Consider the following 24,804-nt stretch of genomic DNA (forward strand, 5'->3'; position numbering starts at 1 on the left):
AACAAAAAAAGTTTAAGAAAAATGGTTTTGGATGACTTAATCGCATGCCCATTTTTGTTTTTTCTAGTTATCATATGTGAGAGTTCGCATGCTATGGGATAAGGCGTCAAGGGGGTGTTTGAGCAAAGCGAACGACGAAGACGATGGGCGACGACAAAAGCGTCGAGGAGGGGAGAATGAGAGATAGAGACAGAGAAAAGGGAGAGAAAGTTGTAGGAGGGGGTCGACAGTGATTTGGATCGGCGAAGGCAAACAAGGGGAGGAAGAAATCGAAGACTGAGAGTAAGAAAGGGAAGAGGAAGAATGAAAAATAAGAAAGGTGAAATCAAGAACTAAAGACAAAGAAGTCTCGAACTTGAAGAGTCGAAGATGCACCTCCCGTCTCCGCGCTCGGGCTTACGTTAAGTTAACGAGCAGGATCGAGAACTTTCGAACTAAACCTTGGTTCGAGATCCAGATAAACCGAATTGAACCGAGCCGAGCTTGACCTGCTTGCGAACAGGTTCGGTTCGATGCCACCCCTAGTTAGAGTTGAGTTTTTGAACGAGAATGGGGTGGAAGGAAAAAGGAAAGATGCTTGTCGGGGTTAGTTGTCTACCTCTAGTTGTTGTTGTTTTTTTTTTCTCTTCAAAGTAGAGTCTAGAGCTTGGGTATAGGGAGGAAGTTAGGTCCTAAACCCTTGGGGCTGAGAAGGAGATGAGGAAAAGGGAAACAAAGTGAGAATGTGATTAGTTTTTCAACCCTTGGTTTTCTTCGAGGTTGGGATTAAAAGTTTTTGAGCTTGAGTTAAGTGTTTAAAAACCCAACCTAATCTAACTGGTACCCACCATGATATAATATCTAATATGATATATATTTTTTGTTTTTTTACTTTTTCTTTCTGTGTATCACACAAGGTTCATAGTAGTGTAACTATACGAGAAATACATATAAAAATGACATACTAGTGAAACTATATGAGAAATATCAAATAAAGCCCCATGAGCAAATATAATTAGTTTGAATTCATCACAATATGTGTCTAAGTTGTTGATATCAACCCCACGCCTTTGACGTAATCATGATCATTGCAAAAATATATACGATCTTCATCCTTCATTATTCATATCCACATACCTAATTTCAAGTATGGTCGCTGAATTCAAATTTAGTGACCAAACAAAATCTTGATATAATTAGTGCACCCTAATTAAACATTGGGAGTCACTAGAATTATACACATGATAACTTTTATCTTACAAGTAAAAATAGTTCAACAAATCATCTATGTTGTGGCATTGAAGATTGAGACACATCTCCATTGATATAATAAAAAGGTTGATAAATGATAAGTCTTTGAGACTCTTGACTTTAGTAGCTTTTATTCTTGTGTGGATTGTATAAAAAGAATGCGAATATATTAATTGAATTCGAGGTAAAAACCAAAAAATCAACAAATGAATGCAGTAGTATATACACTCAAATATGTATATCGTAGTATTCGTAGATAGTGTCGATTGTCCTTAAGATAGCTGGCATTCAGGAGGTAGGCCCTGTGGGAAACGCTTGGAATCAGTGCAGTAGTTGTAGATCATATAGTTTTCCTGCACCCATTTCAATTTGTTCTGGTTCGTCTCATCCAGATCTTCCATCAACCAGGAGCTTTTGGAGTCACAAGAAGAGGTCCCTGAAGACCTGACGCATGCATTGGCTTGGAAATTTCTGTAGGAGGCTGTGAAGGGTGCTTTACTCCAGTCTGTTTTCACACGCCCACCCTGTGTTGCCCAGTCGTCTGCGTTCCACAAGCTGGAGTAAATCCTCATGGGTTGGTTCTTGGGGAAGGGGACGCCAATCGACTCTGCGTTTTTGAATTCCCTGATGGGAGTTCCGTCGACTGAGAAGCTGTTGCAGAGAAGCAAAAGAATATATGAATAAATGCCAGAAATTTAAGGTTAACGTGACTAAGTAATGATAAAGAAATTGGAAGTAGGCTTACATGATGCGTTGGGCGTTCCACAAGATAAGAGTAAGTATGGAAGTCTTCGGTGGGATCGAACCAGAGATGGAACTGTTGCTCCCTGTTTCCCTTTCCTTGCGCAAACACATTGGTGTGGAGGGTGTAAGGTTGCCCACTTTGATTGCCTAGGAATTCGAAATCAATCTCATCCCATGTCGACCCTTTAGACGAAAGCTGCCATATTTGAACCAAAATGTTGAGAATTCAGTTTTATGACATTTTCGAGGAAAATAAAAGCTTTAATTCTTAGCTGAACTGAAAGAAACAGAGGCATGCAAATACTTACATAGTAGGCAGTGACGGTGCCTGCAGAATTGCCAGGGACAAGCTTCAACTGCATATCAATCTTTCCGAAGAGATACTCATTCTTGGACTGAAAACCGGAGCCAGAAGCCTTGTCAAGAGACAGGGTAAGCAATTCTCCGTTGTTTAGTATCTTTCCTCTGCCATCACCCCAGGTGATGTCGAAATCAGAGTAGAGATTGCCAGCAGAGGCAGCCATCAAAGAGCCGGCAAATACCAAAGCCAGCAAAAGACTAGAGGCATTCGAGGAAGGGGAAGCCATTACTGATGGGGAAAGAGCTGAGTATTGTGAACGATGCGGAACTGGATATCTGATGAAAAGATTAGAGAAATGGGTGCTTTATATAATATGAGGCAGCAACTAGGAAGAGCTGGCGGAAACTTCCTACGTCGCCTTTTGCTCTTCTCCGCGTCTGAGTAGGCGACAGATTGTAAAGTATTATTTCAGCTGGCGACAGATTTTGCCAAACTGTAATTGGTGCCGGTGGCCATGGGCGGGGGGTTATTCATGGTCGAGTCGTGGGCTCTTTCTTGATTTCATTTTGGCACCTGCGCACCCACTTACACACCGACTTTCACAAGTCGCAACCTTTGGTAAATGGTGGACCTGCGTCGTTGAGCAGCTTCTACCAGCTGTTGCAGGTACAAATTGGAAAATTAGCATAGCCGGGCATTTTAGAAATGTTAGACTTGATGTCTCATAATAATATAAACATCATATAAAATAGATCTTAAATCCTCCATAATTCCATTATCATGACAACCATACATATATCATAGAATTGAAATAAGAAGAATAAAGAGAGCGTACCTTTCATCTTGAACAATATAAACAGAACTTGAAGTGCACAAGATAATCTTTTATACTTCGTTTACAAGTGATAAGCTTGCTTCCGTTCAGCCAGACTCGGTGTGCAAATAGCCTTAGCCTCACTTGTAAGACCATGGAGGTTTATATAGATTTTCAAATGGTGCACTAATGACTTTTCATAAGGACACATCCTCTTAGAAGAGATACATCCTCTCAGGAGGGATACATCCCCTCAAGAGAGACATATCTCCTTAGTCCCAAGGGATGTGTCCACTAAGTCAATGCACCCATTTAATCTACCTCTACAGGGGGATGTGCTGGCCATTATTCCCTGTACTGAACATCCAATGACAACATCTAGAAGTGGGCCCCATGCCTCTAATATCATGGTAATTTTATTTTATAAATTATCTATTTGAAATCATAATTCTAACAAGAAACTTACTCTTTATCTCAATATTTTGATCTTATATTTATTAGTGAAAATGAGGATGATGTCAGAATGAGGACAAGTTTCAAGTTAGTCCACATAGTAAAAATGATAAGTAATAAATTATAAAATTATGTGGAACGTAGGACAATTTGTTGTAACAATCTACATATATTAATGAAATTAACATCTAATTAAAACAATAAAAAATTTTATGTTGAATTTATATATATAATTTTTTAAATATAATATATAAATAAACATTGCAATGTTCCAAGCAAAGATGGGATGATTTTTGTATTTAAGCCAGTCTAAACAATCTATCCATTATTTAAATTCGAATTTTATATTCATTTTTTACTAAACTTTCTGATGGTTGAAATGTATTTCTAGATGATCTTGAAAGATATATATAAGCAATTCTTTTCTTAGTTTTTCTTCTTCATATAACAAGAAAATTCAGATTTGATAGTGATATTTTTACTTGCAAAATTATTTATGTCGATGATAAGCAGTTTTCAACGGAATTATTTTCATAAAATGGAGAAAGTATTTTGTAGAGAAAAAGATTTTGCCAAACAAACTCATATATTGTAGTGGAATTAATCTCCGTCGACAACTATTTTCGCGTCAACACCCTAGAAACTTTTCTATTTGGTGGAATGTACTTTTCCCTGGTAATGATTTCCCAACAATCCCAACTCATTTTTTGAAAACTCGCGAGCTGGTTTGTTAACTTAAGGAGGGCTCGAGCGTGGAGGTGGGAACTGGGAGGTCTATTCGAGTTCATTCCTCCCCCTATCTTTCATTCTCCTGCCTCCGCCGAAGACGTCCTGCCAATTTCTTCCTCCCCTTAATCCCGAAAAATTAATTTCTTCCTCCTCCCGTCTATCGTCGCCGATTTATCACTGTCGAGTCCCTATCACAACTTTCTCTCCCTCTTCTCTGTCTCTGTCTCTCATTCCCCCCTCCCCGACACTTCTATTGTCACTGTCACTGTTGCCTGACGTCCTCATCGCCCCATTGCAGCCTGCCATCGCTGGTCGTCCGCTTTGCTCAACCACCATCGTTGGCGGCACACAAAACTCCCCCTCCCTAACGGCCCGTCCCACACCGTGTGAACTTGCACGTGCGAGTTTTACACATGTGAATTTTTTCATTATAAATACTATCATAACATGCTCTGAAGAAAAAATGAAAAAGAGGCATGCAATTAAGTCATCTAAAACCATTTTTTTAAAACTTTTTCTGTCTCGATGATCTGGTTTTTTTGTCCTTGAATCATAACGATCTAATTGAGTACAAATGGACAAAACTAGCGTTGTTTTTCAAAAAAAAAAAAATTTAGTTTAATTATTGAATAAAATTTATGTATAATTATGCAACTTTTATGAATAATTTTATGCACAATGTATATATAATTTTATGCAGGATTAATATACAGAGGTTATGCCCAATTTTAAGTAGAGGTCATGCCGTAATTTTATATATAATTTATTTAACATGTGTTTTATGCAAAGTTTTAAATGTAGGTTGGAGCTCAAACTCGGCTCGAGCTCGAGTTTGAAAGATTTAAATCAAGTCTGGCTCGAACATAGGCGGGTTCGGGCTCAGCTCGATTCGACGTCACCCCTAGTTTTATGGAGTGGTGTTTGGTTATTTTTCATGCTCTACAACTGAATTTTTTATTGATTTCTCATGGAAAGAAACTTAGAAATTATCTGTTTTGGTACAAAAAAAAAATGATACTCAATGAAGTTCTTCTAGAAAACCTGCATTCTTGCATTGTTGATTTCATTTGATGAAATCTGGAAAATATTGAGGTTGTACTCAGGAATTCATTTGATCTTCATGAAAGAGACTTCTTTGTTGTTTGGTTATGATTATGAAATCTTTACATAGGTAACGCATTTAAGGGAGTTTGCTTCATGCATGAGAGGTTTAGTTTGAAAAAAGAATTTCAACCGCGTCTCTTTACTTAATTAATTAAGACTCGTAATGTGGAATGAGCTATTTGCTAATATCGTTACCAGCTTAATCCATAATAAACAACTCTTGCGTTCTTCTGAAAGGTGGAGCCATTGCACGAGCAAATTCACATGCGTCATTAACACAAATAAATCTAATGTAATGCATGAATTTGTGGATCCAAGTAAAGCATTTAGCAGAAAATTAATAGAATGGGAGAGTCCCACCAGTGGTCGTCTCCTGCAAGTGATTCTTCCAGCTTTCAGTCGACTGCGTTCTCCCCCAGAAGAGGACGTTTCTGCGGGGGATTATTGCCTGTAAAATCTGTTTAGCCGCCTTTAAGAAAGCTTTAGCCGAATCCTACTTTAGAGCCCTTGACCAACGATGGACATCACCACGAAATTATCACATAAGATACATAGATGGCTCAAATCGGAAGGATATAAACAGTCTCATAAATTTTTATCAAATTATCTGATCAAACCCAAAAAATAAGACTGCCAAAACGTACAATTCGATGAGGTAAGCGCGCCTACGCCGCTCCACTTCACGGATATTTCCTCCCCTTTCCCTCTCCACGCTCTATTTTAAACACACAAGACACTCTCCTCTCTCTCACCCCACAACTCAAACACTGTCCTCTCCTCTCTCTCTCTCTCTCTCTCTCTCTCTCTCTCTCTCTCTCTCATTCTGGTTTTCTCTCGCAAAATCAAACTTCAAAAATGCTGTCTCCTCTTTCCGTGGCTCATGTTACCATGTTAAAATATCCGGTCATAGTACTAGTACTAACTTCCTTTCTTGCTGCCGATGTATCTGCTACTAATTTTTACCGGGATTTTGACATAACGTGGGGCGACGGCCGAGCCAAGATACTAAGAAATGGAAAGGTGCTCAGCCTCTCCCTGGACAAGGTCTCTGGCTCTGGGTTTCAGTCCAAAAATGAGTATCTTTTTGGTCATATTCATATGCAGCTGAAGCTCGTACAAGGCAACTCCGCTGGAACGGTTACTGCTTATTATGTATGTTTTTATTCTTTCTATATTAGAACAGAAAGAAAGTAACGGAATTCTTTACATTGAAGTATGATATTTTGCAGCTTAAGTCACCTGGTTCGATGTGGGATGAGGTTGATTTCGAGTTCCTGGGCAACCTAAGCGGGCATCCTTACATCCTTCAAACAAATATCTTCACGCAAGGAAGCGGCAATAGGGAGCAGCAGTTCTATCTCTGGTTCGATCCAACTAAAGCTTTTCACACATACTCCATACTCTGGAATCCGAAACACATAATGTAAGAAACTCCATGAGTGTCTCTCTTCGCCTTTCTATGATCCTCCTATGTTGTTTAAATTTCGGACGTTTCCCGTTCTTTTTCTTTCTCGTCTCAGCTTCTCCGTGGACGGAATCGCCATTCGGGTCTTCAAGAACCTGGAATCCCTTGGCGTACCCTTCCCCAACAACCAACCGATGAGGCTGTATTCCAGCTTGTGGAATGCAGACGACTGGGCAACGCGTGGTGGGCTGATTAAGACGGATTGGACGAAAGCACCTTTTACAGCTTACTATAGGAACTTCAAGGCCAAAGCCTGTATATGGTCTCCTTCTGGCGGATCTTCTTGCGCATCCAAGTCTTCTTCTTCCCGCGCGAATGAATGGCTAGCTGAAGAGATGGATTTGAGGAGACAAAAGATGCTGAGATGGGTTCGGAAGCATTATATGGTTTACGACTACTGCAAGGATGTGAAGCGCTTCCCTTCGGGTTTGCCAAGGGAATGTAAGCATAACCCATTTCCTTAGACTCTACCAAGAACTATCAATTTTCTCAATCTAACTTTTTTAGAGGGAGATATAAATTCCACAGGTGTCAATAGTCATGCTGGCCAAAGAAAAAAAAATCCTTAGTTCCACTAGATTACAGAGTATCAAATATATGAGATTATTTCTCTAAAAATAAATATATTTTATTGAGATAAATTATACTTAGACGAAAGATATCAAAGTCTAGTTTCTAAAAAAACTTCATGTCAATCTGATCTATATTAAAGGAGATAAAATCATATTGGAGTCATAAAATGTCAAGATACAAAACAAAGAGAATCAATTAGTCATAAAATATTCAAGAACAAATCTATTTATGTCAAATTAGATTTAAAATTAAATATCTTTGAGTCTAGTTTCTTGATCAACAAACCATTTGTAATTCTGGGCTATATTTTGGGAGATATTCATATAAAAAATACCAAAAGTCAGTATTACCAAAAATCTTTCTTTTTTCCTATTTTTTTCTCCTTTCATCTCTCCATGCATTGACGCGAATTAAGTTTCCTTTTCTCCTAAAATCTGAGTTTTTTAGCCAAATGTGCCTTCTAATCAGAGAGTTTTAGTCCAACTTAATCACTCTATGATGTGTTGATTCAAGATATACAATATCTTACATCAATGTTATTTTTAAGTTTTGTGTTTTTGTTACTTAGTTGTATATATTTCACATAGTTAACTTCAAAAAATTATGGTCACCCAAAAAAAAAAAAAAATTCTTTGTCAAATTTGTTCAATTATTTCATTAACATCATTACAAATCTCCTTCTTATTAAGGTGGTGGTTACTTTCTCTTCCTTTAGTTCCCCATACCTTTTATAGGTAGTATTTCTCCTATCATCACTTTCCATACTCTCGTTTACCCTTTTTTTTTTCCCCCTTTGGTGCGTTGCTTTGGTTGTTCCTTTTTTTATACATGCTTCAAAAGGAACAACTTTATGTAAATCTCCGGAAATGTTCATTCCTAACTGGTTTTTTGGGCTTTGTCATAACTCCGGTCGGCCTCACTATAGATCCCTAGAAAGTAAAATCAATTATTGAGTATTTTTAAAAGCAAAGTTGTGAAAGCAATCTAACGATTTGTACCCTGCTTTGTATGAACGATATTGTGTTCTAACAGCAACCGGAAATTGTTTTTTTTTTTAATAAAGATTAAGAAAACAAGTCACCAGTCATTAGTTTAATGAAAGAGATCACTGGAACCCATAACTTCTCTCTGATTTGTCTTTCGCAATTTTATTGCTGGTTAAATTTGACAGAAGCAAAATGAATAAAGAATCTGACTAAATAAATTGGACAAAACTCCAATGCGAAACAATCGAAAATGAGAATTGTTGTATACATCAACAGATGCCGATGGCAGATGATGTGATGTCCCTTCTCTTTAAGATAGCTGGCACTCGGGAGGAAGACCTTGAGGGAAGCGCTTGGTGTCAGTGCAGTAGTTATAGATCATGTAGTTTTCTTGCACCCATTTAAGCTTGTTTTGGTTCGTCTCGTCCAGTTCTTCCATCAACCAGGAACTTTTTGGATCGCAAGAAGAGGCCCCTGAAGACCTGACGCAAGCATTGGCATTGAAGTTTCTGTAGGAGGCGGTGAAGGGTGCGTTACTCCAATCTGTTTTCACGCGCCCACCCTGTGTCGCCCAGTCGTCTGCGTTCCACAAGCTGGAGTAAATCCTCATGGGTTGGTTCTTGGGGAATGGGACGCCAATCGACTCTGCGTTTTTGAATTCCCTGATGGGAGTTCCATCGACTGAGAAGCTGTTGCAGAGAAGCAAAAGAATATAAGAATAAATGCCAGAAATTTAAGGTTAATGTGACTAAGTAATGATAAAGAAATTGGAAGACGGCTTACATGATGCGCTGCGCGTTCCACAAGATTGAATAAGTATGGAAGTCTTCGGTGGGATCGAACCAGAGATGGAACTGCTGCTCCCTGTTTCCCTTGCCTTGCCCAAACACATTGGTGTGGAGAGTGTAAGGTTGCCCACTTTGATTGCCCAGGAATTCGAAATCGATTTCATCCCATGTTGATCCTTTGGACGAAAGCTGCCACATTGGGACGGGTATCATAAGACTTCAGGATTATGGCAACTTCAAATGACATTTTTATCAGGAAAATACTGGCTGAAGCGAAAGAAAGAGAAAAAGGCAAGCACTTACATAGTAGGCGGTCACAGTGCCTGCAGAATTGCCAGGGACAAGCTTCAACTGCATATCAATCTTCCCGAAGAGATACTCATTCTTGGACTGAAACCCCGAACCAGAGGCCTTGTCGAGAGACAGGGTAAGCAATTCTCCGTTGTTTAGTATCTTTCCTCTGCCATCTCCCCAGGTGATGTCGAAGTCAGAGTAGAGATTGCCAGCAGAGGCAGCTATCAAAGAACCGGCAAATACCAAAGCCAGCAAAAGACTAGAGGCATTCGAGGAAGGGAAAGCCATGACTGATGGGAGAAAGAGATGAATGCTGAAGATGACGCGGAACTGGATACCTGATGAAAATATTAGAAGGAAGAGTTCCTTATATAATCGAGGCAGGAGTACCAACCACTTCATCGCCTTTTTCCGTACTGCGCGTCTGAGTTGGCGACAGCTCTCTTTTAAAAGTAGTTTTTCCGACTTTCAGCTGGCGACGGATTGTGAGTGTTCTTCCAAGACGCCACGCGCAGGACGAAAGGACCTGGCTCTTTCTTGGCTGGCCACCGACTCAGCACCCCTGCCTACAACTTTAGGTCAAACGTCCGGACCAGAGTAATTGAAATTTTCAACAGTGCTATTATAAACACCGGGTGGCATCAACCGAGCGGCTCGAGCTCCGGTTTCGTTCAATTCTGTTTATCTAGATTTCAAATCGAATTCAAGATCTGGCTCGTTTAATTTAACAAGTTGAGTTTGATCGGACCATGGTTCGGTTAGAAAGCTCACGAGCCATCTCATTAGTTTAACAAGTGGCCCGGGAGCCCAAGCCCGAGCCCGAACCTGCTTATGTTAGAGCCGAGATGATTTAAATATTTTGAACTCAAGTTGAAGCCGAGCTTACGCTTGAGCCTAAGATTGTAATCGAATTTGAGCTCGAACCAAGTTTGAGTTTCAACCTATATTTAAAACTTTGTATAAATTACATGTCAAATAAATTGGATATAAAATTATACATACATTTTACATAAAATTGGACATGACCTCCACTTAAAATTAGGCATAAAGTCTATATATTAATCTTGCATAAAATTATCTATACATTGTGCATAAAATTATTAATAAAACCTTAATAATTATGCATAAAATTTATTCAATAATTAAATACTAAAATATTTATTTAAAAAACAACGCTAGTTTTGTTCATTTGTACTCAATCAAATTGTTCCAATTCAAGGACTGAAAAACTAGATCATCGAAACAGAAAAAGTTTAAGAAAAAATGTTTTGGATGACTTAATCGCATGCCCATTTTCGTTTTTTCTTCAGTTATCATATGTGAGAGTTTGCATGCTACGGGATAAGGCATCGGGGGGGGGTTGTGCGGAGCGAACGATGAGGACAACGGGTAACGGCAAAATCGTCGGGAGGGGAGAATGAGAGATAGAGACAGAGAAGAGGGAGAGAAAGTTGTAGGAGGGGGTCGGCAGTGATATGGATCGGCGAAGGCAAACAAGGGGAGGAAGAAATCAGAGACTGAGAGTAAGAAAGGGAAGAAGAAGAATGAAAATAAGAAAGGTGAAATAAAAAACTAAAGACAAAGAAGTCTCGAACTTGAAGAGTCGAAGACGCACCTCCCGTCTCCCTGCTTGAGCCCACATTAAGCTAACAAGCCGGATCGCGAGCTTTCGAACTGAACCATGGTTCGGTCAAGCTCGACTTGTTAACTTAAACGAGTCTGATCTAGATCTCGAACATGGTTCGAGATCCAGATAAACCGAATTGAACCGAGCCGAGCTCTAGCCACTTGCGAACAGGTTCGGTTCGATGCCACCCCTAGTTAGAGTTGAGTTTTTGAACGAGAATGGGGTGGAAGGAAAAAGGAAAGATGCTTGTCGGGGTTAGTTGTCTACCTCTAGTTGTTGTTGTTTTTTTTTTTTCTTCAAAGTAGAGTCTAGAGCTTGGGTATAGGGAGGAAGTTAGGTCCTAAACCCTTGGGGCTGAGAAGGAGATGAGGAAAAGGGAAACAAAGTGAGAATGTGATTAGTTTTTCAACCCTTGGTTTTCTTCGAGGTTGGGATTAAAAGTTTTTGAGCTTGAGTTGAATGTTTAAAAACCCAACCTAATCTAACTGGTACCCACCTTGATATAATATCTAATATGATATATATTTTTTGTTTTTTTACCTTTTCTTTCTGTGCATCACACAAGGTTCATAGTAGTGAAACTATACGAGAAATACATATAAAAATGACATACTAGTGAAACTATATGAGAAATATCAAATAAAGCCCCATGAGCAAATATAATTAGTTTGAATTCATCACAACATGTGTCTAAGTTGTTGATATCAACCCCACGCCTTTGACGTAATCATGATCATTGCAAAAATATATATGATCTTCATCCTTCATTATTCATATCCACATACCTAATTTCAAGTATGGTCGCTGAATTCAAATTTAGTGACCAAACAAAATCTTGATATAATTAGTGCACCCTAATTAAACATTGGGAGTCACTAGAATTATACACATGATAACTTTTATCTTACAAGTAAAAATAGTTCAACAAATCATCTATGTTGTGGCATTGAAGATTGAGACACATCTCCATTGATATAATAAAAAGGTTGGTAAATTATAAGTCTTTGAGACTCTTGACTTTACTAGCTTTTATTCTTGTGTGGATTGTATAAAAAGAATGCGAATATATTAATTGAATTCGAGGTAAAAACCAAAAAATCAACAAATGAATGCAATACTATATACACTCAAATATGTATATCGTAGTATTCGTAGATAGTGTCGATTGTCCTTAAGATAGCTGGCATTCAGGAGGTAGGCCCTGTGGGAAACGCTTGGAATCAGTGCAGTAGTTGTAGATCATATAGTTTTCCTGCACCCATTGCAATTTGTTCTGGTTCGTCTCATCCAGATCTTCCATCAACCAGGAGCTTTTGGAGTCACATGAAGAGGTCCCTGAAGACCTGACGCATGCATTGGCTTGGAAATTTCTGTAGGAGGCTGTGAAGGGTGCTTTACTCCAGTCTGTTTTCACACGCCCACCCTGTGTTGCCCAGTCGTCTGCGTTCCACAAGCTGGAGTAAATCCTCATGGGTTGGTTCTTGGGGAAGGGGACGCCAATCGACTCTGCGTTTTTGAATTCCCTGATGGGAGTTCCGTCGACTGAGAAGCTGTTGCAGAGAAGCAAAAGAATATATGAATAAATGCCAGAAATTTAAGGTTAACGTGACTAAGTAATGATAAAGAAATTGGAAGTAGGCTTACATGATGCGTTGGGCGTTCCACAAGATAGAGTAACTATGGAAGTCTTCGGTGGGATCGAACCAGAGATGGAACTGTTGCTCCCTGTTTCCCTTTCCTTGCGCAAACACATTGGTGTGGAGGGTGTATGGTTGCCCACTTTGATTGCCTAGGAATTCGAAATCAATCTCATCCCATGTCGACCCTTTAGACGAAAGCTGCCATATTTGAACCAAAATATTGAGAATTCAGTTTTATGACATTTTCGAGGAAAATAAAAGCTTTAATTCTTAGCTGAACTGAAAGAAACAGAGGCATGCAAATACTTACATAGTAGGCAGTGACGGTGCCTGCAGAATTGCCAGGGACAAGCTTCAACTGCATATCAATCTTTCCGAAGAGATACTCATTCTTGGACTGAAAACCGGAGCCAGAAGCCTTGTCAAGAGACAGGGTAAGCAATTCTCCGTTGTTTAGTATCTTTCCTCTGCCATCACCCCAGGTGATGTCGAAATCAGAGTAGAGATTGCCAGCAGAGGCAGCCATCAAAGAGCCGGCAAATACCAAAGCCAGCAAAAGACTAGAGGCATTCGAGGAAGGGGAAGCCATTACTGATGGGGAAAGAGCTGAGTATTGTGAACGATGCGGAACTGGATATCTGATGAAAAGATTAGAGAAATGGGTGCTTTATATAATATGAGGCAGCAACTAGGAAGAGCTGGCGGAAACTTCCTACGTCGCCTTTTGCTCTTCTCCGCGTCTGAGTAGGCGACAGATTGTAAAGTATTATTTCAGCTGGCGACAGATTTTGCCAAACTGTAATTGGTGCCGGTGGCCATGGGCGGGGGGTTATTCATGGTCGAGTCGTGGGCTCTTTCTTGATTTCATTTTGGCACCTGCGCACCCACTTACACACCGACTTTCACAAGTCGCAACCTTTGGTAAATGGTGGACCTGCGTCGTTGAGCAGCTTCTACCAGCTGTTGCAGGTACAAATTGGAAAATTAGCATAGCCGGGCATTTTAGAAATGTTAGACTTGATGTCTCATAATAATATAAACATCATATAAAATAGATCTTAAATCCTCCATAATTCCATTATCATGACAACCATACATATATCATAGAATTGAAATAAGAAGAATAAAGAGAGCGTACCTTTCATCTTGAACAATATAAACAGAACTTGAAGTGCACAAGATAATCTTTTATACTTCGTTTACAAGTGATAAGCTTGCTTCCGTTCAGCCAGACTCGGTGTGCAAATAGCCTTAGCCTCACTTGTAAGACCATGGAGGTTTATATAGATTTTCAAATGGTGCACTAATGACTTTTCATAAGGACACATCCTCTTAGAAGAGATACATCCTCTCAGGAGGGATACATCCCCTCAAGAGAGACATATCTCCTTAGTCCCAAGGGATGTGTCCACTAAGTCAATGCACCCATTTAATCTACCTCTACAGGGGGATGTGCTGGCCATTATTCCCTGTACTGAACATCCAATGACAACATCTAGAAGTGGGCCCCATGCCTCTAATATCATGGTAATTTTATTTTATAAATTATCTATTTGAAATCATAATTCTAACAAGAAACTTACTCTTTATCTCAATATTTTGATCTTATATTTATTAGTGAAAATGAGGATGATGTCAGAATGAGGACAAGTTTCAAGTTAGTCCACATAGTAAAAATGATAAGTAATAAATTATAAAATTATGTGGAACGTAGGACAATTTGTTGTAACAATCTACATATATTAATGAAATTAACATCTAATTAAAACAATAAAAAAATTTATGTTGAATTTATATATATAATTTTTTAAATATAATATATAAATAAACATTGCAATGTTCCAAGCAAAGATGGGATGATTTTTGTATTTAAGCCAGTCTAAACAATCTATCCATTATTTAAATTCGAATTTTATATTCATTTTTTACTAAACTTTCTGATGGTTGAAATGTATTTCTAGATGATCTTGAAAGATATATATAAGCAATTCTTTTCTTAGTTTTTCTTCTTCATATAACAAGAAAATTCAGATTTGATAGTGATATTTTTACTTGCAAAATTATTTATGTCGATGATAAGCAGTTTTCAACGGAATTATTTTCATAAAATGGAGAAAGTATTTTGTAGAGAAAAAGATTTTGCCAAACAAACTCATATATTGTAGTGGAATTAATCTCCGTCGACAACTATTTTCGCGTCAACACCCTAGAAACTTTTCTATTTGGTGGAATGTACTTTTCCCTGGTAATGATTTCCCAACAATCCCAACTCATTTTTTGAAAACTCGCGAGCTGGTTTGTTAACTTAAGGAGGGCTCGAGCGTGGAGGTGGGAACTGGGAGGTCTATTCGAGTTCATTCCTCCCCCTATCTTTCATTCTCCTGCCTCCGCCGAAGACGTCCTGCCAATTTCTTCCTCCCCTTAATCCCGAAAAATTAATTTCTTCCTCCCCCCGTCTATCGTCGCCGATTTATCACTGTCGAGTCCCTATCACAACTTTCTCTCCCTCTTCTCTGTCTCTGTCTCTCATTCCCCCCTCCCCGACACTTCTATTGTCACTGTCACTGTTGCCTGACGTCCTCATCGCCCCATTGCAGCCTGCCATCGCTGGTCGTCCGCTTTGCTCAACCACCATCGTTGGCGGCACACAAAACTCCCCCTCCCTAACGGCCCGTCCCACACCGTGTGAACTTGCACGTGCGAGTTTTACACATGTGAATTTTTTCATTATAAATACTATCATAACATGCTCTGAAGAAAAAATGAAAAAGAGGCATGCAATTAAGTCATCTAAAACCATTTTTTTAAAACTTTTTCTGTCTCGATGATCTGGTTTTTTTGTCCTTGAATCATAACGATCTAATTGAGTACAAATGGACAAAACTAGCGTTGTTTTTCAAAAAAAAAAAAATTTAGTTTAATTATTGAATAAAATTTATGTATAATTATGCAACTTTTATGAATAATTTTATGCACAATGTATATATAATTTTATGCAGGATTAATATACAGAGGTTATGCCCAATTTTAAGTAGAGGTCATGCCGTAATTTTATATATAATTTATTTAACATGTGTTTTATGCAAAGTTTTAAATGTAGGTTGGAGCTCAAACTCGGCTCGAGCTCGAGTTTGAAAGATTTAAATCAAGTCTGGCTCGAACATAGGCGGGTTCGGGCTCAGCTCGATTCGACGTCACCCCTAGTTTTATGGAGTGGTGTTTGGTTATTTTTCATGCTCTACAACTGAATTTTTTATTGATTTCTCATGGAAAGAAACTTAGAAATTATCTGTTTTGGTACAAAAAAAAAATGATACTCAATGAAGTTCTTCTAGAAAACCTGCATTCTTGCATTGTTGATTTCATTTGATGAAATCTGGAAAATATTGAGGTTGTACTCAGGAATTCATTTGATCTTCATGAAAGAGACTTCTTTGTTGTTTGGTTATGATTATGAAATCTTTACATAGGTAACGCATTTAAGGGAGTTTGCTTCATGCATGAGAGGTTTAGTTTGAAAAAAGAATTTCAACCGCGTCTCTTTACTTAATTAATTAAGACTCGTAATGTGGAATGAGCTATTTGCTAATATCGTTACCAGCTTAATCCATAATAAACAACTCTTGCGTTCTTCTGAAAGGTGGAGCCATTGCACGAGCAAATTCACATGCGTCATTAACACAAATAAATCTAATGTAATGCATGAATTTGTGGATCCAAGTAAAGCATTTAGCAGAAAATTAATAGAATGGGAGAGTCCCACCAGTGGTCGTCTCCTGCAAGTGATTCTTCCAGCTTTCAGTCGACTGCGTTCTCCCCCAGAAGAGGACGTTTCTGCGGGGGATTATTGCCTGTAAAATCTGTTTAGCCGCCTTTAAGAAAGCTTTAGCCGAATCCTACTTTAGAGCCCTTGACCAACGATGGACATCACCACGAAATTATCACATAAGATACATAGATGGCTCAAATCGGAAGGATATAAACAGTCTCATAAATTTTTATCAAATTATCTGATCAAACCCAAAAAATAAGACTGCCAAAACGTACAATTCGATGAGGTAAGCGCGCCTACGCCGCTCCACTTCACGGATATTTCCTCCCCTTTCCCTCTCCACGCTCTATTTTAAACACACAAGACACTCTCCTCTCTCTCACCCCACAACTCAAACACTGTCCTCTCCTCTCTCTCTCTCTCTCTCTCTCTCTCTCTCTCTCTCTCTCTCTCATTCTGGTTTTCTCTCGCAAAATCAAACTTCAAAAATGCTGTCTCCTCTTTCCGTGGCTCATGTTACCATGTTAAAATATCCGGTCATAGTACTAGTACTAACTTCCTTTCTTGCTGCCGATGTATCTGCTACTAATTTTTACCGGGATTTTGACATCACGTGGGGCGACGGCCGAGCCAAGATACTAAGAAATGGAAAGGTGCTCAGCCTCTCCCTGGACAAGGCCTCTGGCTCTGGGTTTCAGTCCAAAAATGAGTATCTTTTTGGTCATATTCATATGCAGCTGAAGCTCGTACAAGGCAACTCCGCTGGAACGGTTACTGCTTATTATGTATGTTTTTATTCTTTCTATATTAGAACAGAAAGAAGTAACGGAATTCTTTACATTGAAGTATGATATTTTGCAGCTTAAGTCACCTGGTTCGATGTGGGATGAGGTTGACTTCGAGTTCCTGGGCAACCTAAGCGGGCATCCTTACATCCTTCAAACAAATATCTTCACGCAAGGAAGAGGCAATAGGGAGCAGCAATTCTATCTCTGGTTTGACCCAACTAAAGCTTTTCACACATACTCCATGCTCTGGAATCCGAAACACATAATGTAAGAAACTCCATGAGTGTCTCTCTTCGCCTTTCTATGATCCTCCTATGTTGTTTAAATTTCGGACGTTTCCCGTTCTTTTTCTTTCTCGTCTCAGCTTCTCCGTGGACGGAATCGCCATTCGGGTCTTCAAGAACCTGGAATCCCTTGGCGTACCCTTCCCCAACAACCAACCGATGAGGCTGTATTCCAGCTTGTGGAATGCAGACGACTGGGCAACGCGTGGTGGGCTGATTAAGACGGATTGGACGAAAGCACCTTTTACAGCTTACTATAGGAACTTCAAGGCCAAAGCCTGTATATGGTCTCCTTCTGGCGGATCTTCTTGCGCATCCAAGTCTTCTTCTTCCCGCGCGAATGAATGGCTAGCTGAAGAGATGGATTTGAGGAGACAAAAGATGCTGAGATGGGTTCGGAAGCATTATATGGTTTACGACTACTGCAAGGATGTGAAGCGCTTCCCTTCGGGTTTGCCAAGGGAATGTAAGCATAACCCATTTCCTTAGACTCTACCAAGAACTATCAATTTTCTCAATCTAACGTTTTTAGAGGGAGATATAAATTCCACAGGTGTCAATAGTCATGCTGGCCAAAGAAAAAAAAATCCTTAGTTCCACTAGATTACAGAGTATCAAATATATGAGATTATTTCTCTAAAAATAAATATATTTTATTGAGATAAATTATACTTAGACGAAAGATATCAAAGTCTAGTTTCTAAAAAAACTTCATGTCAATCTGATCTATATTTAAGGAGATAAAATCATATTGGAGTCATAAAATGTCAAGATACAAAACAAAGAGAATCAATTAGTCATAAAATATTCAAGAACAAATCTATTTATGTCAAATTAGATTTAAAATTAAATATCTTTGAGTCTAGTTTCTTGATCAACAAACCATTTGTAATTCTGGGCTATATTTTGGGAGATATTCATATAAAAAATACCAAAAGTCAGTATTACCAAAAATCTTTCTTTTTTCCTATTTTTTTCTCCTTTCATCTCTCCATGCATTGACGCGAATTAAGTTTCCTTTTCTCCTAAAATCTGAGTTTTTTAGCCAAATGTGTCTTCTAATCAGAGAGTTTTAGTCCAACTTAATCACTCTATGATGTGTTGATTCAAGATATACAATATCTTACATCAATGTTATTTTTAAGTTTTGTGTTTTTGTTACTTAGTTGTATATATTTCACATAGTTAACTTCAAAAAATTATGGTCACCCAAAAAAAAAAAAATTCTTGGTCAAATTTGTTCAATTATTTCATTAACATCATTACAAATCTTCTTCTTATTAAGGTGGTGGTTACTTTCTCTTCCTTTAGTTCCCCATACCTTTTATAGGTAGTAGTTCTCCTATCATCGCTTTCCTTACTCTCGTTTACCCTTTTTTTTCCCCCTTTGGTGCGTTGCTTTGGTTGTTCCTTTTTTTATACATGCTTCAAAAGGAACAACTTTATGTAAATCTCCGGAAATGTTCATTCCTAACTGGTTTTTTGGGCTTTGTCATAACTCCGGTCGGCCTCACTATAGATCCCTAGAAAGTAAAATCAATTATTGAATATTTTTAAAAGCAAAGTTGTGAAAGCAATCTAACGATTTGTACCCTGCTTTGTATGAACGATATTGTGTTCTAACAGCAACCGGAAATTGTTTTTTTTTTTAATAAAGATTAAGAAAACAAGTCACCAGTCATTAGTTTAATGAAAGAGATCACTGGAACCCATAACTTCTCTCTGATTTGTCTTTCGCAATTTTATTGCTGGTTAAATTTGACAGAAGCAAAATGAATATAGAATCTGACTAAATAAATTGGACAAAACTCCAATGCGAAACAATCGAAAATGAGAATTGTTGTATACATCAACAGATGCCGATGGCAGATGATGTGATGTCCCTTCTCTTTAAGATAGCTGGCACTCGGGAGGAAGACCTTGAGGGAAGCGCTTGGTGTCAGTGCAGTAGTTATAGATCATGTAGTTTTCTTGCACCCATTTAAGCTTGTTTTGGTTCGTCTCGTCCAGTTCTTCCATCAACCAGGAACTTTTTGGATCGCAAGAAGAGGCCCCTGAAGACCTGACGCAAGCATTGGCATTGAAGTTTCTGTAGGAGGCGGTGAAGGGTGCGTTACTCCAATCTGTTTTCACGCGCCCACCCTGTGTCGCCCAGTCGTCTGCGTTCCACAAGCTGGAGTAAATCCTCATGGGTTGGTTCTTGGGGAATGGGACGCCAATCGACTCTGCGTTTTTGAATTCCCTGATGGGAGTTCCATCGACTGAGAAGCTGTTGCAGAGAAGCAAAAGAATATAAGAATAAATGCCAGAAATTTAAGGTTAATGTGACTAAGTAATGATAAAGAAATTGGAAGACGGCTTACATGATGCGCTGCGCGTTCCACAAGATTGAATAAGTATGGAAGTCTTCGGTGGGATCGAACCAGAGATGGAACTGCTGCTCCCTGTTTCCCTTGCCTTGCCCAAACACATTGGTGTGGAGGGTGTAAGGTTGCCCACTTTGATTGCCCAGGAATTCGAAATCGATTTCATCCCATGTTGATCCTTTGGACGAAAGCTGCCACATTGGGACGGGTATCATAAGACTTCAGGATTATGGCAACTTCAAATGACATTTTTATCAGGAAAATACTGGCTGAAGCGAAAGAAAGAGAAAAAGGCAAGCACTTACATAGTAGGCGGTCACAGTGCCTGCAGAATTGCCAGGGACAAGCTTCAACTGCATATCAATCTTCCCGAAGAGATACTCATTCTTGGACTGAAACCCCGAACCAGAGGCCTTGTCGAGAGACAGGGTAAGCAATTCTCCGTTGTTTAGTATCTTTCCTCTGCCATCTCCCCAGGTGATGTCGAAGTCAGAGTAGAGATTGCCAGCAGAGGCAGCTATCAAAGAACCGGCAAATACCAAAGCCAGCAAAAGACTAGAGGCATTCGAGGAAGGGAAAGCCATGACTGATGGGAGAAAGAGATGAATGCTGAAGATGACGCGGAACTGGATACCTGATGAAAATATTAGAAGGAAGAGTTCCTTATATAATCGAGGCAGGAGTACCAACCACTTCATCGCCTTTTTCCGTACTGCGCGTCTGAGTTGGCGACAGCTCTCTTTTAAAAGTAGTTTTTCCGACTTTCAGCTGGCGACGGATTGTGAGTGTTCTTCCAAGACGCCACGCGCAGGACGAAAGGACCTAGCTCTTTCTTGGCTGGCCACCGACTCAGCACCCCTGCCTACAACTTTAGGTCAAACGTCCGGACCAGAGTAATTGAAATTTTCAACAGTGCTATTATAAACACCGGGTGGCATCAATCGTTCAATTCTGTTTATCTAGATTTCAAATCGAATTCAAGATCTGGCTCGTTTAATTTAACAAGTTGAGTTTGATCGGACCATGGTTCGGTTAGAAAGCTCACGAGCCATCTCATTAGTTTAACAAGTGGCCCAGGAGTCCAAGCCCGAGCCCGAACCTGCTTATGTTAGAGCCGGGATGATTTAAATATTTTGAACTCGAGTTGAAGCCGAGCTTACCCTCGAGCCTAAAATTGTAATCGAATTTGAGCTCGAGCCAAGTTTGAGTTCCAACCTATATTTAAAACTTTGTATAAATTACATGTCAAATAAATTGTATATAAAATTATACATACATTTTACATAAAATTGGACATGACCTCCACTTAAAATTAGGCATAAAGTCTATATATTAATCTTGCATAAAATTATCTATACATTGTGCATAAAATTATTCATAAAACCTTAATAATTATGTATAAAATTTATTCAATAATTAAATACTAAAATATTTATTTAAAAAACAACGCTAGTTTTGTTCATTTGTACTCAATCAAATTGTTCCAATTCAAGGACTGAAAAACTAGATCATCGAAACAGAAAAAGTTTAAGAAAAAATGTTCTGGATGATTTAATCGCATGCTCATTTTCGTTTTTTCTTCAGTTATCATATGTGAGAGTTTGCATGCTACGGGATAAGGCATCGGGGGGGTTGTGCGGAGTGAACGATGAGGACAACGGGTGACGGCAAAAGCGTCGGGAGGGGAGAATGAGAGATAGAGACAGAGAAGAGGGAGAGAAAGTTGTAGGAGGGGGTCGGCAGTGATATGGATCGGCGAAGGCAAACAAGGGGAGGAAGAAATCGGAGACTGAGAGTAAGAAAGGGAAGAAGAAGAATGAAAATAAGAAAGGTGAAATAAAAAACTAAAGACAAAGAAGTCTCGAACTTGAAGAGTCGAAGACGCACCTCCCGTCTCCCTGCTTGAGCCCACATTAAGCTAACAAGCCGGATCGCGAGCTTTCGAATTGAACCATGGTTCGGTCAAGCTCGACTTGTTAACTTAAACGAGTCTGATCTAGATCTCGAACTTGGTTTGAGATCCAAATAAATCGAATTGAACTGAGTTGAGCTCTAGCCACTTGCAAACAAGCTCGGTTCGATGCCACCCCAAGTTAGAGTTGAGTTTTTGGACGAGAATGGGGTGGAAGGAAAAGGGAAAGATGCTTGTCGGGGTTGGTTGTCTACCTCTAGTTATTGTTTTTTGTTTTTTCTTTTCCAAGTAGGGTTTAGAGCTTGGGTTTAGGGTGGAAGTTAGGTCCTAAACCCATGAGGCTGAGAAGGAGACGAGGAAAAGGGAAACAAAGTGAGAATGTGATTAGTTTTTCAACCCTTAGTTTTCTTCAAGGTTGGGATTAGAAGTTTTTGGGGTTGAGTTGAGTGTTTAGAAACCCAACCTGATCTAATGGGTGCCCACCCTGATATAATATCTCTCATGATATATATTTTTTAGTTTTTTTACTTTTTCTTTTCGTGCATCACACAAGGTTCAGACTAGTAAAACTATACTAGAGATATCATATACAAATGACATACTAGTGAAACTATATGAGAAATATCAAATAAAGCCCATGAACTACTATAATTAGTTTGAATTCATGACAACATGTGTCTAGGATGTTGATAGCAACCCCAAGCCTTTGACATAATCATGATCATTGCAAAAATTTATAAGATCTTCATCCTTCATTATTCATATCCACATACCTAATTTTAAGTGTGGTCGCTGAATTCAAATTTAGTGATCAAACAAAATCTTGATATAATTTGTCCACCCTAATTAAACATTGGGTGTCACTAGAATTATACACATGATAACTTTTACTTTACAAGTAAAAATAGTTCAACAAATCATCAAGGACATCTCATGGCTTGGTCAAAATTTTGTTTCCTTCCCTTTAGAGGTTACCCCTTCCCCTCTTCCCCATTCCTATGTGAAGGCCCCCAACTTGTATCAACGGTGAAAGCTCTTGAGCCAGGAGATGAAATCCAATTTTATGATTACAAAATAAATACAACGGAAATGTACTTACTTGAAGCCATAATACTTGGAGAAATCATTGCACCCTTAAGTCAAAAATTATCTTTTGTAAACTTAGAACAGTCTACCTGAATGAGTATGATACAAATTGACCGTTACAGTACTGGATTCTATAAAAGATAATGTACAATCAGTTACTTCCACCCATCAAGGAAGTTACTATCAAACAATTTTTTATCTTAACCACCTCTCGTAAATTAAATTTATGACTTATTTCAAATCTATTTGCAAAACCTTGTATCCCACAGTTTTATGACTGTGCATGGTGGTAAATGAAAAATCCTCTATGTTGTGACATTGAAGATTGGGACACATCTCCATTGATATAATGAAAATTTTGATAAATGATAAGTCTTTGAGACTCTTGACTTTACTAGTTTTTATTCTTGTGTGGATTGTATAAAAAGAAAGTAGATAAACACTACAAAAAAGAGGTGCCATGAAGAGTTCTAAGATATTAGGAACCATATACTTAGATGTTTGTTGTCCTTATGTAAGCTTTGATAGTTAAAAGTATTTTTTCACTTTTATTGATGATTACTCACGATTCATGCATCTTTACTTTCTTCATAACAAGAACAAAACATTGGATTTTTTAATTTTTTTAAAGTAAAGGTAAATAAGCAATATGGTAAACAAATAAAATTGTAACATCTAATAGAGGTGGTGAGTACTATGGTAGGTAAATAGGGATTCGACAAACTCGTCGTTCATTTGTTTATTTTCTTCAAAAACAAGGTATTATTGCACAATGCACTATTGTTGGCTTGCCATTTTAAAATGGTGTAGCAGAAAGAAGAAATAAAATTTTAATGGATATAGTGATGAGTATGCTTAGCAACTCCAAACATTCTTTGTCATTGTGGCCCTAGGTCCTAAAATTGTAGCATATATATTAAAGTGAGTTCCTATCAAGGTGGTCACTAAAACACCATTTAAGTTATGGAAAAGTTAGAAATAGATTTTAAAACTTATATGTGTTTAGGGTTGTTTAGTTGAAGTTAGGGTTTATAATATTCGATAAAGAAAGTTAGATCCTAAGACTATTAGTGCATACTTCATTGGTTACACTAAAAAGTCTAAAAGATATAGATTTTATTATTCATCCCATACCAGTAGAATTGTGGAATAAAAAAATATCATATTTGTCAAGACTGTTGTGGTTAGGAGTGATTAACCTTGAAACTTGATTTTTGAGGAAATTCTAGTTTTTTATTTGATTCCCACATCAAGATGTTGACTGATAGTTATTAATGATACTCATCAACTTATGGAACTTAGGGATCACGTCCAATAACTACCATATCTTGTTATATCCTAATGCAATAATTCTTGCTAAAAAAACTACCCATGTTAGGTAAATTTTACCCATAAGGTAATGGGTTACTCCTGCAACGCGTCCTTGTACAATGCTCAAGGCGCCATAAAGACTTAGTAGATCACGTTGTTAAACTTCATTATGAGATGGATCAGAACAACAACAACAACAACGTCCACCACATGTGGATCCTATTGTACCACCATCTCCACAACAAGTTGTTGATACAATACTATGTTGATCTACTAGAATCAAGATAAACTATTCTACTTATTATATTATGTACTTAACGTTATGATGTGACCAATGAAAATAACCTTATCCTTTGTTTCTACTTAAAGGAATTTTTTACCTATCCTGGATTAATACTTTCACAGAATTTTAGTGGAAAGAGAGCCCGGGTTTTAACGCAAGCCACACAAATGAAAGAAAAGGAACTTTAAACTTTGTATATCGATCATTAGCACCCATGTATACTCCCTCTCAATCGGAAAGCGTAGTTCTAACAT

The 24,804-nt window shown here is 38.4% G+C and overlaps 5 protein-coding genes and 1 pseudogene across 5 annotated transcripts; 2 read left to right on the forward strand and 4 right to left on the reverse strand.

The window, feature by feature from the left end:
- Positions 1-1,488: 1,488 nt before the first annotated feature.
- LOC137949523 (probable xyloglucan endotransglucosylase/hydrolase protein 23) lies at positions 1,489-2,561 on the reverse strand (annotated as a pseudogene).
- A 3,579-nt stretch (positions 2,562-6,140) lies between these two features.
- Positions 6,141-7,305, forward strand: LOC137949578 (probable xyloglucan endotransglucosylase/hydrolase protein 23). Its single transcript, XM_068795660.1, has 3 exons — positions 6,141-6,527; positions 6,605-6,798; positions 6,896-7,305. The coding sequence occupies exons 1-3, from the start codon at positions 6,231-6,233 to the stop codon at positions 7,302-7,304; spliced, it is 900 nt and encodes a 299-aa protein (XP_068651761.1). The 5' UTR covers positions 6,141-6,230; the 3' UTR covers position 7,305.
- Positions 7,306-8,611: 1,306 nt separating this feature from the next.
- Positions 8,612-9,800, reverse strand: LOC137950922 (probable xyloglucan endotransglucosylase/hydrolase protein 23). The gene is made up of 3 exons (XM_068797586.1): positions 9,491-9,800; positions 9,183-9,376; positions 8,612-9,088 (listed from the first exon to the last, which is right to left on the reverse strand). Exons 1-3 carry the CDS (start codon positions 9,767-9,769, stop codon positions 8,710-8,712), a joined length of 852 nt encoding a protein of 283 aa, XP_068653687.1. The 5' UTR covers positions 9,770-9,800; the 3' UTR covers positions 8,612-8,709.
- Positions 9,801-12,274: 2,474 nt separating this feature from the next.
- On the reverse strand, positions 12,275-13,337 carry LOC137949535 (probable xyloglucan endotransglucosylase/hydrolase protein 23). Its single transcript, XM_068795602.1, has 3 exons — positions 13,059-13,337; positions 12,753-12,946; positions 12,275-12,658 (listed from the first exon to the last, which is right to left on the reverse strand). Exons 1-3 carry the CDS (start codon positions 13,335-13,337, stop codon positions 12,280-12,282), a joined length of 852 nt encoding a protein of 283 aa, XP_068651703.1. The 3' UTR covers positions 12,275-12,279.
- Positions 13,338-17,008: 3,671 nt separating this feature from the next.
- LOC137950283 (probable xyloglucan endotransglucosylase/hydrolase protein 23) lies at positions 17,009-18,082 on the forward strand. The gene is made up of 3 exons (XM_068796674.1): positions 17,009-17,305; positions 17,382-17,575; positions 17,673-18,082. Exons 1-3 carry the CDS (start codon positions 17,009-17,011, stop codon positions 18,079-18,081), a joined length of 900 nt encoding a protein of 299 aa, XP_068652775.1. The 3' UTR covers position 18,082.
- A 1,226-nt stretch (positions 18,083-19,308) lies between these two features.
- Positions 19,309-20,573, reverse strand: LOC137950918 (probable xyloglucan endotransglucosylase/hydrolase protein 23). The gene is made up of 3 exons (XM_068797580.1): positions 20,264-20,573; positions 19,956-20,149; positions 19,309-19,861 (listed from the first exon to the last, which is right to left on the reverse strand). The coding sequence occupies exons 1-3, from the start codon at positions 20,540-20,542 to the stop codon at positions 19,483-19,485; spliced, it is 852 nt and encodes a 283-aa protein (XP_068653681.1). The 5' UTR covers positions 20,543-20,573; the 3' UTR covers positions 19,309-19,482.
- Between the last annotated feature and the right edge of the window lie 4,231 nt (positions 20,574-24,804).

The sequence above is a fragment of the Aristolochia californica genome, unplaced genomic scaffold (genome assembly GCF_029961685.1).
Source record: "Aristolochia californica isolate CCGP_79_NKW_82.1479 unplaced genomic scaffold, dmAriCali1.0.hap1 SCAF_14, whole genome shotgun sequence".
Lineage (NCBI taxonomy): Eukaryota > Viridiplantae > Streptophyta > Magnoliopsida > Piperales > Aristolochiaceae > Aristolochia > Aristolochia californica.